Source organism: Artemia franciscana, chromosome 1 (genome assembly GCF_032884065.1).
Source record: "Artemia franciscana chromosome 1, ASM3288406v1, whole genome shotgun sequence".
NCBI lineage: Eukaryota > Metazoa > Arthropoda > Branchiopoda > Anostraca > Artemiidae > Artemia > Artemia franciscana.
In genome coordinates, this window is record NC_088863.1 from 42,676,988 (window position 1) to 42,698,023 (window position 21,036).

Below are 21,036 nucleotides of genomic sequence, written 5' to 3' on the forward strand. Positions count from 1 at the left end.
TCAAAACCTTAAACTCAAATATTCTAATTTATCCTTCTAGTATCAAAAATTGTATGTTTAAGAAATTGAATCACTTTTTTTCTTAAATATAAAGGAGTTATCGAAAGATGCAAAAAGAGCACAAAACAGCTTTTTTCCCTTTTGTTTACAAAGGAAGAAAAAAAGAAGAAGAGAGATTAAGCTCAAGGTCACACGGATTTAACATAAATTTTAAAAGGTCCACGTCATATCACAAAATACCCAGCATGCTTCTCGATATCAAAGTCGTGACATAAAAAGAAAAAAAAATAATAGTAATAATCACATCAGCTGGCTGACATGTATTTATAGGCAGCAAATTATAACTTCAGGAATTTATTGTAATTCATTGCTATGCTACAAATATGAGTTTAGCAAAACACTGCAATTTGAAAGGGTTTAAAGTGTGTTATATCGTACCAGCAACTTTTAAAGCAAATTAATCAACTTCCATTATCAATTAATGGCAAAATAGGAGCCATAGAAAAACTTTGTGTTTGAAATTCGAGACCTTGGGTTACTGCTCCTTCGATACGGAGAATTCGAAACTCTCTCGCTCTTGCAGTACATGTCCCGAGCAGGTGTCTTAAGTAGTCAGTTGTTCCAAAAGGTCAGGGGAAAGGTTTTTAACCAAACAGTCCCAAATATTACAAAATATTACACATTTGACCCTCCGCCTCACCGGGTCCTGGACCCCCCTTCTGCCTCACGGTTTCTGTGTATGCCCTTTGTTTCAGTGTTTTTCTTTAAACGGCTTAGCTAAAAGCTGACAAATATGAGAGGAATGCGTAAGTTAAAAACAATATATTTTACCATTAGCATATTTTGCCAAAAATAAATGTAAACATCTAAACGACGAAACAATTCAACTAATAAATGCACGTGACATATCACTAACCCTGGCTCTGCATACTGGACAAGACTCGCGAATCCTAATTCCACAGTCCAGACAAGTGCACACATGTCCACAGGGAAGCAAAATCACCTCCTTCGGATTCGTAAGACAAACAACACAGAGTTGGTCTTCCCGCGTTGTCTCAACTGAGCCTCTGTCCCTTATCACAGATTCATGCAACTGTCTAAGTCTATTCTTCTCTCTGTTTTGCTTAACTGCTTTCCAAGCAATGTAAAAGATGATAGCGATACCAATACTACTAGTCACTATCGTTAGGAGCTTGCCGCGTGTTTGCTGTTGTTCAAATAGGCGAATTAAATGAATTGGAGACATCGTTGAAAGTATAAACGGTTTTCCATTAGAAGGAGGTTGAAGAATGAGGGCTTCATCTTTGGAAACAACTTCTCCGTAAGCAGTAACAGGTGTTCCTACAGAAAAAGAACTAAAAACATGACAAATTTACGTAAGCCAAATCAATGTCTTTTACTTATACATTGAAAAGGCAGCAGACTTGCCTATGAAATGAAAACGCTAAAAACAATATACTCTTAACCTTGTCTCTCGCAGGCAAAAAAAAATTCACTGGATACACTAGTGTTGTGCGTTAAAACATGTGAGTGATAACATAATCAAATATATACATTTTGAATTCCGCCGAATTAAGTCACTATGTTGCAAAACTGAATAGGTGTATTTCTAGGGTTTTTTTTAGATTTTAGCGTCAAAGCCAATGACCTATTGTCAAGTTAAGACATTCACAAGGATACGTATTAACTGATAACAAGAAGTGAGACAAAAGACTTTAGGCTGGAATTAAGGCAATCACTTGAAAAATTGGTTAAATCTACATTTAGCACCTTTAGGTTTTAACAACAAGGCCTTAGATTGGCTCTCAACTTCGCTTATTCTATTATTATTTATTTATAATAAATAATTTATTATTATTTATGAAAAAAAAATCAAAGCTGACAAACACGTTTGGCTATCATTTCTTATTGAATACAAACTAGATCTACGTTGCATTGGCAACGTGAGGTGTTGCGGCAACGTTTGTTCGGCTTCGCCGAGCAAAGTGTTGCGAGAGCAACACTTTGGTTTTGTGTACTCGCTTTGATTAAACTCTGAAGTTGTTAATCTGTAAGGATCTTAAAATAAACAAGTCCCCTACATGTCTTACCACTGGAACCAAATTGGTCTTATCATCGAATACACCGGAAACAAATCATAGGTTCACCAACTAGCAAAATATGCGACTCATTACGATGATGTTGAGCTAATAGCAGACTGTTTTTTAAAACTCCCCTATATGTCTCACAATTGGTATCGGCCTATTTTTGGTTTCAGTGTGTACCTTACTACTGAAGTTGTCAACCCCTTTAAGCTTTAAAACTGGTACATCTCATGAAGGAATCTTTCAACCAAAAAATGGATGACATTTTTTGACACAAAAAAAATTATCTGTCTTAATTCAAAAGTTGACTTTTTGCCGTAGGCCAAGTTTCTAACGTCACCACCTAGAAAGGAGCAAAGGAATAAACTCTAATTTCTCTAGCAATGAGATAACTTTTAAAGTTTTAGAGACACATCTGATACACTTCTCTACTGCAATCCCAAGTGTGAAAAACCGAATGATAAACTCAGCTGAAAACGCGAACAGAAATGGGTAGAAACAATAGATAACAGCACTTTCGGACCCGTGGGAAAATACCACTTCTTTGTTTCTGTAATTTTTTCAATTTATCAGTCAAAGAAGATATATTGGCTGTGGGGCCGGGTAACTGTCGCATATATTAAACACTTATAGATTTTAGTCCATCTTCAATTTGAAACTGGTGCCTGCCTGCTTGCCTGCTAGAACGGAGCTTTCCATTCAAAAGCAGAAACATGATTTGATGAAACAAAAACTTCAGATAGTTCTCTCTGACATAGGCTACAAAATTCCACTTCACTTCACACACTATAGGCTCTGGCTCAGGGACAAGCAAAAATCATCCTTTTGGCCCCAGGCAAGAGTTCTACGAAGCTTTCCAAAATGTAGTCATATTCATCAATCCGACCTAAGGTCCAAACTTTCCGTAATAACCGCAGAGGTTAGACCCTTGCCACTTTCTAGGAATAAGCTGAATCGGGGTGCTAGGAACAAAAAAAAACATCACAAAACCAAAGTGTTGCTCTCGAAACACAATTTGATTAGTCCATACTAGAATGTATGGATACAAAACGAGCCAGAGGCTCGTTTTGGTTTTACAGATCGACTGGTTGCGTTCAGATCCCTTTCTATTCCAGAACCCTTTTGAAGGTAGGGGGATGGGTTAAAAAAATGGAAAAGTATATGTTAGGCTACAATTTTCCAAGAGGGGATTCTAACCGCACTTAGGGTAACCACCCCCTTTTCCTGCAAGGAGGCCATTGCACTGCCTGGCGACCCCATATAAACATAAAACAAAAAGATGAACACATTTGTTTTGATGATTTATTTATTAGGTAATAATATCAAATAGTTCGTGGTAACGAACTGTAGTAAGGAGCGACCCGGCTCAATAGTAAACGAAACTCTAAAAAACGGAATTTCGATGCTAAAAGATATATCAAAAGAATTGGATTTTTATGCTGATATTAAATATATAAGTCTCATCAAATTTAGTCTTTGTCATCAAAAGTTACGAGCCTGAGAAAATTTGCCTTATTTAGGAAAATAGGGGGAAACATCCCCCAAAAGTCATAGGATCTTAACAAAAATAACACCATCGAATTCAGCGTATCAGGGAACCCTATAGAAAAAGTTTCAAGGTCCAATCTACAAAAATGTGGGATTTCGTATTTTTTGCCAGAAGACAAATCACGAGTGCGTGTTTATTTGTTTGTTTGTTTTGTTTTTTTTCCCCCAGGGGTCATCGTATCGACCAAGTGGTCCTAGAGTGTTGCAAGAGGGCTCATTCTAACGGAAATAAAAAGTTCTAATGCCCTTTTTAAGTGACCAAAAAATTGGAGGGCACCTAGGCCCCCTCCCACGCTCATTTTTTCCCAAAGTCAACGGATCAAAATTTTGAGATAGCCATTTTGTTCCGCATAGTCGAAAACCATAATAATTATGTCTTTGGGGATGACTTACCCCCCACAGTCCCTGGGGGAGGGGTTGCAAGTTACAAACTTTGACCAATGTTTCAAACAGTTCGTGGTAACGAACTGTACCCGGCTCAATTGTAACCAAAACTCTAAAAAATGGAATTTTGATACCAATACCTACATCAAAAGAATCGCATTTTAATGCCGATTTTAAATATATAAGTTTCATCAAGTTTAGTCTTACTGATCAAAAATTACGAGCCTGAGAAAATTTGCGTTATTTTAGAAAATAGGGGGAAACGCCCCCTAGAAGTCATAGAATCTTAACGAAAATCACATCATCAGATTCAGCGTATCAGAAAACCCTACTGTAGAAGTTTCAAGCTCCTATCTACAAAAATGTGGAATTTTGTATTTTTTGCCAGAAGGCAGATCACGGATGCGTGTTTATTTGTTTTTGTTTTTTTTTTTTCCCAGGGGTGATCGTATCGACCCAGTTGTCCTAGAATGTTGCAAGAGGGCTCATTCTAACGGAAATGAATAGTTCTAGTGCCCTTTTTAAGTGACCAAAAAAAATGGAGGGCACCTAGGCCCCCTCCCACGCTAATTATTTTACCAAAGTCAACGGATCAAAATTCTGAGATAGCCATTTTATTCAGCGTAGTCGAAAAACCTTATAACTATGTCTTTGGGGACGACTTACTCCCCCACAGTCCCCATGGGAGGGGCAACAAGTTACAAACTTTGACCAATGCTTACATATAGTAGTGGTTATTGGGAAGTGTACAGGCGTTTTCAGGAGGATTTTTTTGGTTGGGGGAGGGGTTGAGAAGAGGGGGATATGCTGGGGGAACTTTCCATCGATAATTTGTCATGGGGGAAGAAAATCTCCGTGAAGGGAGCGCAGGATTTACTAGCATTATTTTAAAAAAAAAAACAATGAAAAAATAAATACGAAAAAGTTCTTTCAGCTGGAAGTAAGGAACAGCATTAAAACTTAAAACAAACAGAAATTATTACCCATTTGAGGGGCTCACCTCCTCCTAATACCTCGCTCTTTACGCTAAAGTATTTTTAGTAATTTCAACTATTTATTCTACGGTTTATTTATTCTGGGGTCATTCTTAATGAATTGGGACAAAATTTAGGCTTTAGTGTAAAGAGCGAGGATCTGACAAGGGGGCGAACCCCCTCATATATGTAATAAAAATATGAGAATACAAAAGTTCTTTACGTAAGCTAATTTATAAGTTACGTAAATCTTTTACTAATAAAAATATTCGTAAAGAATTAAAAGTTCTAGTTGCCTTTTTAATTAACCAAAAAATCGGAGGGCAAATAGGCTTCCTCCCCCGCTCTTTTTTTCTCAAAATCATTCGATCAATCAAAAAATGCAAATTTCGTTTTAATTATTCCTCTGCGGAGAGCCAAAATCAAAACATGCATTGATTCAAAAACGTTCAGAAATTAAATAAAAAAAACAAGTTTTTTTAACTGAAAGTAAGGAGCGACATTAAAACTTAAAACGAACAGAAATTACTTCGTATATGAAAGAGACTGCTTCCTCATCAACGCCCCGCTCTTTACGCTAAAGTTTTTTACTGTTTTAAAAAGAAGAGTTGAGAGACAGAGTCAAACTTTAGCGTAAAGAGCGGGGCGTTGATGAGGAAGCAGCCTCTTTCATATACGAAGTAATTTCTGTTCGTTTTAAGTTTTAATGTCGCTCCTTACTTTCAGTTAAAAAAACTTGTTTTTTTTATTTAATACATACAGTAATGGTTATTGGGAAGTGTAGCGACGTTTTCAGGGGGATTTTTTTTGGTTTGGGTGTGGGGTTCAGGGGAGTGGGATATATAGGAGGATCTTTCCTTGGAGGAATATTTCATGGGGAAAGAGAAATTCAATGAAAAGGGCGCAGGATTTTCTAGCATTACTATTAAAAAAAAAAAAACAATGAAAATATAAACATGAAAAAGTTTTTTTCAATTGAAAGTAAGGAGAAGCATTGAAACTTAAAACGAACAGATATTATTACGCATATGAGGGGTTCTAAAAATACTTTAGCATAAAGAGCGAGGCATTTAGGAGGAGATAAATACTTCGCTCTTTATGCTAAATTATTTTTAGTAATTTCAACTATTTATTCTACGGCCTTTCTGATTCAGGGGTCATTCTTAAAGAATTGGGACAAAACTTAAGATTTAGTGTGAAGAGCGAGGTATTAACGAGGGGACAAACCCCCCTCATATATATAATCAAAATATAAGAATATAAAAGTTTGTTATGTAAGTTAATTCTTAAGTTACGTATATTTTTTACTAATAAGAACGTTCGTTAAAAATTAAAAGTTCTAGTTGCCTTTTTAAGCAACCGAAAAATTGGAGGGCAACTAGGCCTCCTTCCCCACCCCTTATTTCTCCCCTTTTTGGCTTATTTAGCCAAAAAAGTAATTAATATGCAAATTTCATTTTAATAATTTATGTATGGAGAGCCAAAATCAGACATGCATTAATTCAAAAACTTTCAGAAATTAAATAAAAAAAACAAGTTTTTTGAAAAGAAAGTAAGAAGCGACATTAAAACTTAAAACGAACAAAAATTACTCCGTATATGAAAGGGGCTTTTCTTCCTCGACACCCCGCTCCTTGCGCTAAAGTTTGATTATTTCTCGCAACTCTATTTTTTAAAACAACAAAACACTTTAGCCTTAAAGAGCGGGGTGTTGAAGAGGAAAAGCCCCTTTCATATACGGAGTAATTTCTGTTCGTTTTAAGTTTTAATGTCGCTCCTTACTTTCATTTCAAAAAACTTGTTTTTTTTATTTAATTCATGTAGGGTACATATGAAAATAAATATTACCAGAATTTCTTTACACACATACAAATCTAAAACTAAAAATTGCACAAAGAGTCGCGAAATTACATTCATTATAGTTAAAAAAATTATATGCCCTATTTTTCATCGAAACTGCATCTTTTTTTTTTCAGTAGCATAAATAAAAGGGAATTTTGTTAACGTCTTAGTTCACTCAAATATATTTGAAGGCAGGGATTGAGTGGTAATTATTAAATTAAAAGCAAAGAAAAAAATTTAATGAGATGGATATGCCTAATTTTTTTTATTGCATAACTAATTAAATCTTGGAATGTTTGATGCTGTCGGATGTAGGACCTCTTGAACATTTTTTAGCGATGATTAATACTGAAATTTAACATGTATTAAAGCTTAGAAAGTAACTTGACATAAATACGTAGTGCCTACTGGCAGAAGAACATTTAACGCCATATCAGCGATTGCAGGCAATTCAAGTTCTGATTAAAATTCAGGTAAGGGCTGTTTTGGAAACTATAGTTTTAAGTTAAAGTCACTAGAAAGCTCAGCATATTCTTCTTGAGCTTTACGTGACAGGCGATCAATCTCACTTAGCCAATCCAAAACAGCTTTTGAATCCAAGCAACCTTTTTAAAATCAATATTTAATATAAAATATATACAGGATTGCGTTTCAAGAGCTTTTAAGCGATCTACAATAATTTCTACAATAAACGGTTTTAGAATTATTTCTCTCGGTTATAAAACTGTCGACACTGGAAAGCATTTCGAACAATTGTTTCCTACCATACTTTACCAAATGTTCATGTTTTCTTTTATAAATCTTTCATCTTTATCATTTAGACAAAACTTTAGGTTCTTTTGGGGGTTTTTTTTTGTATGTATTTATTGACCTTGGCATGATTTCTGAACTTTGATTTCTGGACTTTGTTTCGTATGTCGTTCCGATTTTGATTTATATTTTAATATTTAATGCAACAAAACATGAATATTAGCCTCGGAACCATCCCTCGTACATTTGTTAAGAGCACCTTGTATAATAAAAATTTTGCATGCAAGTTACGTGGTAATGTTAATTGTAAAACAACTAATGTAAATTATTTATTAGAATGTAAAAACACTGTTTACAATATGTCGGGGAAACAACTAATAATATGTATATGAGATTTTCTGGGCATAAAACAACAATTAATAAGGAACAAACTAATAACTATCTAGTTCAACATTGTAATAAGGGTACTTGTTCCATATCAGACATAACTATTACATTTTAGAAAATTTGGATTTAGATAACTTAAAGAAAGAAGAGGAGAATAGCAGACTGCGAAAACATGAGGATTTCTGGATCCATACTCTCGGTACAGCTTATCCTTTTGGGCTAAATGATCGAGTAGCTAAATATGGAGACATGTCTCAGGTTGTTGTTAAATGTATTGATGGTTTTATGGGCCATCCTTTTTTTTACTTGTTCTACTATACGTTAAAAACGATCGAGAGGGCATTTGAAAAATAATAGAAAAATGAACTGGATTTAAATAAGTTTTCTACGAATCTATGCCAGCTATTTTAGGCTAAGGGTATGACTTTTGTAATATAATGTTTAAATACGTTATCAGAAGGAATTTAATAAAACTATTCTGGATTGTTAAAAATGATACAGCTCTTGAATATAAATTTAAAGTAATATACGATGCAATTTGCATTCTAGCTACAACAAAATTTATTTCAAAACATAATAAGTCTTGTAAGATTGGCAGCAGGGATAACAGAATATATTTACCTGTTAAATTTACTTGTAAGCAGATCAAATATATTAATTTACTAGAAATTTTAAATCAGTGGGAGGTGAAACAGGTCCTTCCTAGTAATTTGAATTATAAAGATAGTCCAATTTTAACTTATAAATTTTCAAAAACTATTGGGCAAATGATTTTTAATTATATTTTAATGCTTAAAAGATTGGATAGTTGTATAAATTGGAAACCTGTGTGTAATTGTAAGCAAACTGGGTCCATTTGTAAATTCCACTTACCAACATGTTGTAGCAGGGGACTTATCAATATTGAAAAAGGAGATCTTCAAAATGCAATGATTAAAGGATCTAAATTCCATCTTTCCCATCATTTGAAACCATCAAGTATTCTTGGTAGCTTAGAAAATGATTTTGATTCATTTATTGATAAGTGGTGCAAGAAAGAGAATACAAATAAAAAGAGTTTTCAAAGTTGGAAGGATTTAATTATTAGTCGAATACGAAATAAAATATATGCTATTCAAAAAACCGCAACATTAATTCATTGTTTTATAATGCTAGGATAAAACAAGCAATTGCTCATCTACAAAATGAATTTGTAATTGTATCTATGGATAAAGCTAATGACAATTTTGCCATAATCTGTCAAATGCTATATTGTGATGTCTTAACAAGGGAGTTATGTAAGACCAAATTTACGAAAAGGTGAATCTAGAGAATCATATATGAATTGACAATACAATCCCTAGATCAAGATTCAAAACTATTTGAAAACGGTATAACCGAAGAAATGTTTTCAAAACAGATGGCATCATTGTATTGGATTTGTCCGGTACTCAAGATATGTCTATTTTTCGAACGAATACAGTACGTTTAGAGTGTATCTTTGCCGAACTATTGGAAGAGAGTGTTACATTAATGTCGCTAAATCAATTCGGAACCTGTTGGGAAATTAAATAAAAAAAACAAATTTCTTTAACGGAAAGTAAGGAGCGGCAATAAAACTTAAAACGAACAGAAATTACTTCGTATGTGAAAGGGGCTGCTTACTCATCAAAGCCCCGCTTTTCTGCTGTTTTTAAAAAGTAGAGTTAAGATAAAGAGTCAAACGTTAGCGTAAATAGCGGGGCGTTGATGAGGAAGCAGTTTTAAGTTTTAAGTTTTAATGCCGCTCTTTTCCGTTAAAAAAAAATTGTTTTTTTTATACTTAATTTCTGAACGTTTTGAATCAATGCATGTTTTGATTTTGGCTCTCCGCAGATGAATAATTAAAACGAAATTTGCATATTCATTTTTTTGGCTAAATGGCTTTCTCATAGTTTTGATCCAATGATTTTGAGAAAAAACGAGCGGGGGAGGAAGCCTAGTTGCCCTCCGATTTCTTGGTTACTTAAAAAGGCAACTAGAACTTTTAATTTTTTACGAAGGTTTTTATTAGTAAAAGATATACGTAACTTACAAATTAGCTTACGTAACGAACTTCTGTATTCCCATGTTTTTATTACGTATATATCTTTACACGAAAGCTGAAATTTTGTCCCAATTTCTTGAGAATGACCCCTGAATCACAAAAGCCGTAGAATAAATAGTTGAAATTACTAAAAATACTTTAGCGTGAAGAGCGGGGTAGTAGGAGGAGGTAATCCCATCATATGCGTAATAATTTCTGTTCGTTTTAAGTTTTAATGCTTCTCCTTACGCTCAGTTGAATAACTTTTTCATATTTATTTTTCATTGTTTTTTTTTAATAGTATTAGAAAATCCTGCGCTCCTTTCATGAAAATTTTCTTCCCCTATGACAAATTCCTCCAAGGAAAGTTCCCCCAACATACCCCCCTCTTCTCACACCCCCCCCCCAACCTAAAAATCCCCCTGAAAACGTCTGTACACTTCCAAATAACCATTACTATATGTAAGCACTGGTCAAGGTGTGTAACTTGTAGCCCCTTCCACGGGGACTGTGGGGGAGTAAGTCGTCCCCAAAGACATAGTTATAAGGTTTTTCGACTACGCTGAATATATGGCTATCTCAGAATTTTGATCTGGTGACTTTGGTAAAATAATTAGTGTGGGAAGGGGCCTAGGTGCCCTCCAATTTTTTTGGTCACTTAAAAAGGGCACTAGAACTTTCAATTTCCGTTAGAATGAGCCCTCTCGCAAGATTCTAGGACCATTGGATCAATACGATCAACCCTGGAAAAAAACAACAAAAAATAAACAAATAAACACGCATCCGTGATCTGCCTTCTGGCAAAACATACAAAATTCCACATTTTTGTAGATAGGAGATTGAAACTTTTACAATAGGGTTCTCTGATACACTGAATCTGATGGTGTGATTTTGAATCACACCATCAATGATTTTGAATGGTGTTTCACACCAATGATTTTGAATGGTGTGATTAGAATCTGATAAGATTCTATGACTTTTAGGGGTTGTTTTCCCCTATTTTCTAAATAAGGCAAATTTTCTCAGGCTCGTAACTTTTGATGGGTGAGACTAAACTTGAAGAAACTTATATATTTAAAATCAGCATTAAAACGCAATTCTTTTGATGTAGCTATTTGTATAAAAATTCTATTTTTTTAGTTTCGGTTACTATTGAGCCGAGTCCCTCCTTACTACAGTTCGTTACCACGAACTGTTTGATTACCACTGGTGGCAGTGTTCTATTAGAATTGGCGCCCTAAACTCAAATCAAATAATTAATGCATTCAATTTGGATCCTTATAAGTCCGAATACAAATGTTATTGCATACCTTCGGTATTCCTTGATCATATTGTTGACAATACCATTATCATTTTTAATAGTAGCCCATCATATATAAAGACGGGGCATTGGCTATGCATCTTTCAAATAGCGAAGAATATTGAATTTTTGGATCCTCTTGGCCTGCAGTATAAGTTCTACGCGCATCACATTAAAAACTTTCTTTAGCAAAGTGTAAAATCTGTTATTCAAAATCGGAGGCGAGTACAAGATTTATCAACCAAAAGCTATGGTTTTCATGCTATATATTTTATTTTTCAATGTCATGGATATACCTACAGAGAAGTTCTTAGCATTTATGGTGACAATCCTCACTTGGACGACTTTCTAGTTGAAAATACTCTCTCATACCTGCATAATATAAATTTTAATGCCCTAAGAGTGGAATGCTTTAAAAATGTTTGTAAATCTGTTTATTAATAAAATGTGTATGTACAAAAACTCTGTGTCCTTTAGAGTTCTTCTTCTACGTGTGAGTAACCATCAGAAACGATAAGTGGCGGTAGCTCCTCAGGATTCAACTTGTATTCATCTTGGCATGCAAAGTCAGGGTCATATTTTTTATTATATCTCTTCGTAAAGTCAATAATACTGTTATGATTCATATTATAAAATTTACATGTGTCAATTTGCTTATTTGAAGCAATGTCGCTCACTAAATCCTCATACTAAGAGTCACTTTCTGTAACAGCCAAATAAAAGTCTGTAGGTTTATATTCATAATAGCCGGTATCTATACAGCGATGTCGTAAAAACCAGACTCTCTTATTACTACAGCAATTGAAGCGTAGACCAGGTTCTTCTTCCCAAAACAATTTAAAAATCACGACGATACCACTCTCTTAAAAATAAACCGAAATGAAGCTTAGGGTTTTCGCAATTATACGAGGGTTAGTATCTTCCCATTAATCGCATTTATCATAGCGACAATTGGAGCATAGGAAACCTTTAACGTGAGAGTCACAAATCTCTTCAAGGCAGGAATTACAATCTTTGACCCGCACTGCGTATCCTCTATGCAATTAATATGGATTGCATAATCTACACTTTTCATTATAGTCAGCAAAAAAAGAACAATTTTCACAGGATGACCAGCTGCCTAATGTATACAAACATAATGGACATGTGTAAAACATTTTTCAATGTTGACTATCTCCCTTCCAAAGAGAAACTGACCGGGGGAAATGAAAGTCTACTAGGAGGAGCAGCGACGTCACAAAACAAGTTTAGACAGTATTTTTCGATTTATTTCTTGTCTCCTTGCAAAATGACTGTCTAGGTAGTGATTAAAAGCTAAGTCACAATATCATTTTGGCTTTTTCAATTAATATATCAATAAATTGAGTAAATGCATCTGACCCACGACGTAAAAGTTTCATGCCATAGTCCCATGATGGAGACTCATTTCTCATTCTATAGTTAAGTATTCTTTGAGAAAATATTTTCCTTTGAAGAGATAACTCTAAAAAAATTATCATCTAGAATCAAACATTTTTCCAAAGTCACTAGATCCCGTAGGAGTTTTCGTTTCTCAAATCCACTCATTTTTAATCCTGACACTCTCACTATGGATTATAAATACTAACAATAGATCTCGCTAGTAACGCACTTACTCCTTTTGATAGATTGATTCAGATCGTTGTCTTCAATTTTATTTCACTAATGCAATTAATCCATCTTGTAATCTTTGTATATGCATTATATTCACTTTTGCTGCAAAGCATGACTGTTCTTCCAACTTGAATTTGGTTAATGATATAACATATCGCGCAAACATATCGTCCAATTCTAGGATTAGCCGTTACCTCCTTGTAATTTCTACTGGGGCATTAGGTACTCTAGGTGTCATTTCGCCATTGTTAGCACCTTCAACATCCCATAGAGTAAAAGCAGCCGTTACTAAAGAATAATATCCTTGATCTTGATACACTGAACTCTTTTTCAATACTGAAGGAAAGTCACGCAAGTTGCATCACCCTCAACTTATGCGTAACCTCAATTACATAACATGCACCTGCATCTCCTAGAAAACATTTTCTATGACGTAACATTTACCTGCCTCTTGAGGGGGTCGCTGTTCATCTTGAACCATTAAAGGAAGAAAAGAGTAATGACTACGTGTGTCATTGAAACTATCTTGGGGATACTACTGTAAGGACAAACATTTAGCATCGATTCTAGAGAAAAATATAATTACAGCAGTTTTATTCACATTAGCACTAAAAAATCCTAATATTCTGCTATAATTTCGCTAAATATGTTAGAAGTCTTGTAGCTATCAAGTAAGAAGTACTTATAATACTCTTTTTCTCTAAACATATCTATAGATAAGAAAATCATTTTTAATGCAATAAGAGCCTCAAACTACAAATAAAAGCAGACAAACCTTCTAAAAGCATCCTTTCCGACTCTTGAATCCCTTTCACTCTTTCTCCAGCAATCCAGGATGCTAGTGCTCCCCCAAGACTGTAATTATTTGGTGTAAATTTGTCAGTTATAGTCTGAAGATGCAGAATATCAGCAAGCAGAGAATCAGTGACTTCCACCGTTGCATTTGTACCTTTCAAGGACCATGGGATCGAGTTAGCGACTGAATGTAAAGTTTGTGTACGATCGACCCTAAGGGAAAAAATTGAAGCATATATCAATTATGAAAAAGTCAGCCAGACGAAGTCCCTTTGTAAGGCTTTGTCATTTAATTGACTCATAACTTTTTCTATATAAAAACAGTTTCAAAAAGCCAGATTATGCACATTGCCAGTCATATTCTTAAAAGAAGCCCCTTTTGAATCTCCCCTTGAAAATTTCTATCCTGGTAGTGGTGAAGAGGTATCTTCCTTGTTTCAAGTTTTAGAAAGACCTCTTCTACTACAATCCATCTGTACTTCACTTCATTCAAGAACGTATGCAAAAATAAAGCTTCTGGACAGTTGACTCATCCGATGATTTATGGTTTTTGAGATCAAAAGCCGAATGAACTTTCTTTTTTTGGACTTGGTCAGATGAGCCTCTGGATGCTTCATATGCTAAAAAGAACTTTTAGGCTCTAAAACTTAGAAGTGAAATAAGACATTGACTTAAATCCCATCCGTCCTTGGAGTTCGTTTTGGGGCCCCTTCTTTCACCATTCTACTGATGTAACTCCTGTACGCACTTCTATCTTCGGCGAGGCAGAGAAGATGTGGTAGGCTAAGCGACGAGAAGTTGTCCTTCCATCTCCTTGGGGGGGGCCTCTAGGTCAGGAACCACATACCCGGCCATCAAAGGCTATCTTTGGGAGACGAGTACTAAGTATGCGTTGCATATGCCCTAGTCCTTTAAGCTGCTGCAGATTTATTCTGTCGAGGATGATTATTTTAACCTTGAGATTACGGAGAAGCTTGATATTGGAAATTATATCATAATAAGTGATAGCAGCAAGATAATGAGACATTAACTGTAGGCTAGGGGAAGACCATACATTATTCATCCATTTTGCAAACCAAAATACTGTATTTTTATTCTTGTCCATTGCAAAATGAGTTACTGCAATGTACCAAATTACAATTATAAAATCAAAAAGGCATACGTAAAAATTTTTAATTATGTAGCCTATATATAGGCTACCCATACAAATATATATATATATATATATATATATATATATATATATATATATATATATATATATATATATATATTATGCCGCTGCGTATTTTAGATATTTCAGAGGGCATAGACATTGGAACATTCCTGGCTGTTACTGAATTACACAGCAACGCAATGAAAGCAAAAAATATAGCGACTGGGGAAAAGATGGAAAAGTTGTTTCAGTATCTAAGACGTAATACAAAATTACACATGATTTTGAATGAATCCGAACATTCATAGCAAAAGACATGGAAAAATGTCAGAGGTATTGAAGCACAAACGAGAATTGCGGTTAGAAGACATGCAACAACAGGAATCACAACGAATCCCAAATGAAAATAATGGACAACAAAATTGAGGATAGAAAAACGACAAAGATGATCACATCAAATCGTACGTGAAATCTTCGGTTATAAGAGAAGCATTATCTCTTCGAGATAATGTTGCCTCAAAAGTAGTTCCCTTCCGCATTCGCACACTCCTATTTCGGGATTTCTATTATTTGTAACATTTCTGGAAACCAGTTTTTAGTTTCCCCAACTCCTCCGTTTCCTACTGATCGTCTTTAACTATGAAAAATAGGTCTCTTCAACAATCAAGGGTGCCAACTCAGCTGAATAAGATCACATTTTTGGCTGGTCCAATCTTTTTCACGGAGAGTGGCATGTGATCAGGTGCATTATCTTGACGTAAAGGCTATTCATTCTACATAAATGTGGCTTGTGGCTTCCCCCCTAGCATTTTTCAAAAACCTTTAAGTACTTCAGTGTAAAACTGTCGATCAGCAGTTTGACCAATGAAAATCAAGTCAATATAATTCCACCAATGACAAAAAAGGCAGATAACATTCATTTGAAAACTGTCTTTGGCAAACGCGCTTTTTGGTTTTAGGATCCTGAACATTTGCACTGCATTGATACAACTACAGTTAATTTCTTAAGTTTTGCAAGAAACCAACCATTCGTTCCATTTTCATGCTAGAGTTCAGACAAAGTGTAATTAACTCCATTTACTGGTTGATAAAAATACTTCTGACTTTGCAACCATTTGAATCCAATTTCGCTAGACTTATAAAAACAAAGGTGGGGTATGGGGTAACCAAAAGAATTAATCTAATTTTTTTTCTGCTATATGTCACATTATTTTATTCAATTTTGGAGACAAAACACAGTTGTAATTGATGCTGTTAGGATAGTTAAGAATATCACAAGATTTATAATAATTCTATTTCAGCCATAGTCATTCCAATCCCCAGCACCCTTTCAAACATTATAATGAAAAATTAATGGTGAAATAATAATAGGGGGCAGCATTCGTTTACAAGTATAGTTTCCCTCATTTGGTTGTTGAGGCAGCAAATATAGAATATATGGCCATGTAGAAAATGCTTAGTGGGTGCGGAATATTATCTAGGTCAATTCTCTCTTTTACAATGCTTATTAGTTTATATATGTATATGTCCGCTAAACCAAAAAGTATGGGTAACTTATAAGAGCGGAAACTGGGGCTATGGATATGCTGTTGCGGTCCATTTCAAATCCAAGCGTGCCATTCAGAGAGAAAATTCGAATTGCAAGAGGTGATTTCCGACAGTATTTACCAGTTCGACTCCAAAGCAACCGCAATAAAATACTTGAACTGTGAATAGAAAAAGGCATCTTTGGAATTATTTTTGACATATTTCCTTAGAACAAATATACGGGTCGATCTTGAACAGGAAGAATCGGAAAAGTACATTATGGTCCTGGGAAATGGAAATCATCCCAAAAATGACCTTAATAAAATTGAATTACCAGAAGATGGAATTTCCAGTGGTTATTTAATTGAGGAAGGATTTGCAGATGTCAACCAATTTAATGAAGGATCATGTTATTTTAGCTTCGATCAACAAAGAAGTTAGTTGAACAAGTGCGAAAATTGTCGATGGCCTCCCAGAAGAACACAAATCTTATAGAAGTCGTGATTCTGTAAAAAAAGAAAGAAAGAAAAGGGAGGAATTGAATTCACTCCAGAACTCCTTAATTCAATTCACACGACATATTTACCACCACGTGACTTTAAAATAAAGAAAAATACAATCGTTATGCTTTTACATAACTTAGATATTTCAGAAGGGATATGTAATGGAACCGGCCTTATTGTTACTGAATTATGTAACAACATAGTTAAGACGATACAATTACTGGGGGAAAATCAGGAAACGAAGTTCATTTTTCTCGAGCTACTCTAGACTCTAGTAAAGGTAAACTTGGATCTACTGTTCAACGGCACCAATTTCTACTTTGACCTTCATTTTCTATGACAACTTTCGTAAGTCGCAAAGGCAAAACTTTCTAATTTGCTGTCGTCGACCTTCGTAATCCTGTTTTTAATTATTGTATGTTTCGCGTGGCGTTTTCTCGTGTTAAAAGACAACAGAGCTTAAAAGTTCTGCTACCACCTGAAAAAGAACGACGAACATATAATGCTGCGTGGAAGGAGGCCCTGACAACTGCCAACAAAACGCCATATTGTATGGATTATACGTATTTTGGCCATGAAGTGCAGGGAGAAAAAGAGTATTGTGCACTAAATTTATTTAGTAGCAAATGAAACTTTGCACTCTGAAAGCTCTCAACTCTGAACTCTTTTTTAAAATTCATCAAACGATTTATAATTAGGTATATGTGTTTATAGATTTTTCCTGAAAATCAGTTACACATATACATTTTTTTTATATACGATATAGGTACAGGTACGCAATTACGGCGATTATTATATTTCTAAATTATCAAATTTACCGTCACCATAGACCCTGGCCGCAACTCTGCTTAGTTGACGATTATACGAGACTCGAAACTTCAACTCTATTGTACTATTTGTCCATTAGAAAAAAAAATCCACAAAAAAGCAAATTTTATATGTTTATTTGCTGTCTGTAGTCACAACAAAGTTTTTTTTATAGACGACGCCAAACAAATGTAGCACAACAAAAAATGTAAAAAAATATTTTACGGCCCTGTAGTTTCTAGGTTTTAGTCCCTCTCCCCCAGACTGTGCTTAAGGATGCATTCAATTGTATCATCACTGAGTGTTCTTCTTGACAATAGGTGACTTTTCAGACAGAAACTTACCTCTACTGACTACAAAACATCTTACGCTTACGGCCTTTTCAATGATTGGTGCAAAATGTGACATTAAGACGATGTACCCTTATTTGTGTTTCAAGGCAACACTACTACTTACGCAGTTTTTTTTTCGTTTTTTTTATCAAAGATCTGTACCTCAATAACGGTAAGACGTGGAATTTGTGAAACCTTGTCTGACATGGAGATCATAGAAAGGATAAGAGAAACCCCCGTAGAGTTTGCAAGGCTCCAACAACCCCCCCCCCTCCCTCAAAAAAATAATATTATTATTTTCAAACTAGTAAATAGTGTAAACAAAAAATAAAATGGGACTCCAAAATTGAACTTCTTAGGAAATGCATAATTTCCATGAGTATAGGTCTTGGAATTATCCGTTAGTGGCGTGGGATCGAACATTCAGTATCTTTTCAATATTTTTAGGAAATGATTTTGGAACAATCTGGATATCCAAAAATCTGATTTTATTTAAAAAAATTATTTCCTTTTTACGTCTAATTTTTATTAAGCCAGATATAATTTCATATTTGTGGTAAATGACTTGGCTATGCCTTTTGGTGATCCAGACTTAGTTTATGGGGAAGAGATCCCAATATTGCGGTCATAAGAACATCTAGGACACGGAGTGCTTCGGTTATGTTGTATCCTAGTTGTGCCTTTTTTTGAGGGGGGAGTTCGTACCCATTCTGATCCCTCAGGGGGGCAGGGATCCCAAGTTTTTTTTTTTTATCACATCTAGCAGAACACTTTGTTCTCAACCAAAATCAGCGAATAAGTGTAAAACCCAGTTAAAAGAGTAGGCGGTTCATTATCAACTAAACGCGGTTACAATTGACGTTCTAGTTTTTACTCTGGCAGATCAAGACCTGATCCAAACTCTATGGGGGAGAGAAAAGAGGATCCGAAGTTAAAGTCATCTGAACAATAGCCAGACAAGAAGCGTATGTTGGTTCTCACCCAAAATTATTAGGAAATAAAGTACGAAAGTACGGCTGTTATCAAGATTCGGTGTTATTAGTGCCTTTTGAAACCGTAGAAACGAAACACTACGGGGCAGAAGGGAAGGCAACCCTAGTCTATTATTACTAAGACACCTTGTAAAAAAGGGTATCCGTTTCTCACCCAAAATTAGTGAGAAGTAAGGCCTAATTGTGCCTTTTGGAATTACAGGCCATTTCCAACCTCTTTGGGCTCCAGTTGGGAAAAGGTATATCTAAGTCCTTGTTATCAGCACGTCTTTCAAAAGGGGGTATCAGATCCCAGCAAAACTTACTAAGAAGTAATAGTTATATCTTAGACTTTTCCCCGTGTGGATGTAATCCACGCAAGAAATTGGAATGCCTAAATTCTTACAATCAGGACATCGACTAGAGCGAGTTGTTCGTTTGCAGCATAATTTGGTGTAATGTGACATATGTCATGGCGTCACCGTGGGTTCGATTCAACCACCCTAGGAAAAATACGAATTCTTTCTTAAAGTTGTGACAGACGATACTGCACTAATACAAGCCGTGTTAGATTTTCGTCTTTTTAATATCAAATTCATTACAAAATGGACTATTATAAAATTATTTAAATATTTTCTCTGGCCTTTCATAGTATTATTGTGGAAACAAAATGTGACGTCACTACTTGTCTTTACGTCTTTAGTTTTATTTTACAACGAAAAAAAAAACATTCCTCTTAGAGCGAGGGGGAATGATAATTACTAAAATTTCAATTTATGGTACCCATTTTCATTCCTACCTGAGTGGTTAGCACGCTAAAATTAAATCCTTTGTCCACGAGGACTGGGGCTTGACTCCTGGTGTCACTGGTTATCTGGATTGGAAGGGGGTCAGTGGCGTAACTCTGTAATCTCAGCCAGAATCGACCCAGCTCTAGATGGGTACTTGGAGAAGCTAAACAGAAGAAACTAAACAGCAATGGTGTAAAAAAAGCACAGAATGACTTGCCTCTAACCCCCATTGCACCTCCTGGTTGAAAGGTCATGAAGGAGAGATCAGCACCGTCGGTAGGGACTGTAAAGTCCAATTATATAATCTTTACCTTATCTTTCAATTCTTCCTATGAGTTCTTGGGACCGATCTAGAGGAGGGATCCTCCCCCTTTGCGCAAGTATGCAAAGAGCCATGGTAATTAAAGAGACTTACCACAAGCCAGAACCTAATTGTGAAGTACGGTGCTCAATAAGAGCTGACAATTGAATAACTCCTTTTAAATCTGAGTGGTGACTTCTGATTGGCTCATGAACTGCTGACACTGTTCCTTTGAATGTAGCATAGGGAATTGAAGATGTTGGCGAGCTTGAAACCAGATTTTTTATGTCTTTAGCAGTGTTTAGATCTAAAGGTATAGCCGTCTGCAAAAAAAATCAAAAAAAAATCAAAGCACTGCATTTTTACTGTATGTTTCGTTCTTGATCAACTAATTCATAGGAAATTAGGAGAGACCTACATAGAAGTAACGTCCCAAATTCCTATCCCTTAGTGTGGATATATATAGAAATTTTACATAGAAGAGAGGAGTGAAAGGTATATTTATTGTTTCTTCTGGGTGCATCAGTGTAGAGGTAGACAACGTTAGGCCTTAGTTATCATAAAGATTATAAGAAAAATGAAAGGGATTCAAAAAGAGATTTGAATCTGTAGCATCTCAATAGCTCTGCCTGTAAGTAGTACCCAAATTTTATATGAACACAAACTACAAGTATTTCAAAGAAATAACTTTAAATATTTGAAAACAAAAATTAGATGTAAAATTAAAAGACACATTTAGTAGACAAAATTGATAACGCGATTATACTTTCAGCAAATAAAAATGTTACACTCACTTATACTGGTCTCCTTTTATCCTTCTAAATGATAATCTGCAATTAAAAAAAGAATTTCCTAAGCAGCCAATTGAGTAATAACCGACTATCTTCCTATGGCAAAGATATTCTTTA

At 35.1% G+C, this 21,036-nt stretch overlaps 1 protein-coding gene across 1 annotated transcript in view; it reads right to left on the reverse strand.

The window, feature by feature from the left end:
• Positions 1–807: 807 nt before the first annotated feature.
• The window catches only part of LOC136029953 (mitochondrial E3 ubiquitin protein ligase 1-like), a 43,150-nt gene continuing 22,921 nt past the window's right edge, over positions 808–21,036 (reverse strand). The window contains exons 2-4 of the mRNA XM_065708507.1: positions 20,243–20,451; positions 13,721–13,953; positions 808–1,341 (exon numbers count right to left, since the gene is read on the reverse strand). Of these exons, the coding sequence (XP_065564579.1) occupies positions 884–1,341; positions 13,721–13,953; positions 20,243–20,451 (900 nt within the window). The 3' untranslated portion in view covers positions 808–883. The remainder of the gene's footprint in view (positions 1,342–13,720; positions 13,954–20,242; positions 20,452–21,036) is intronic.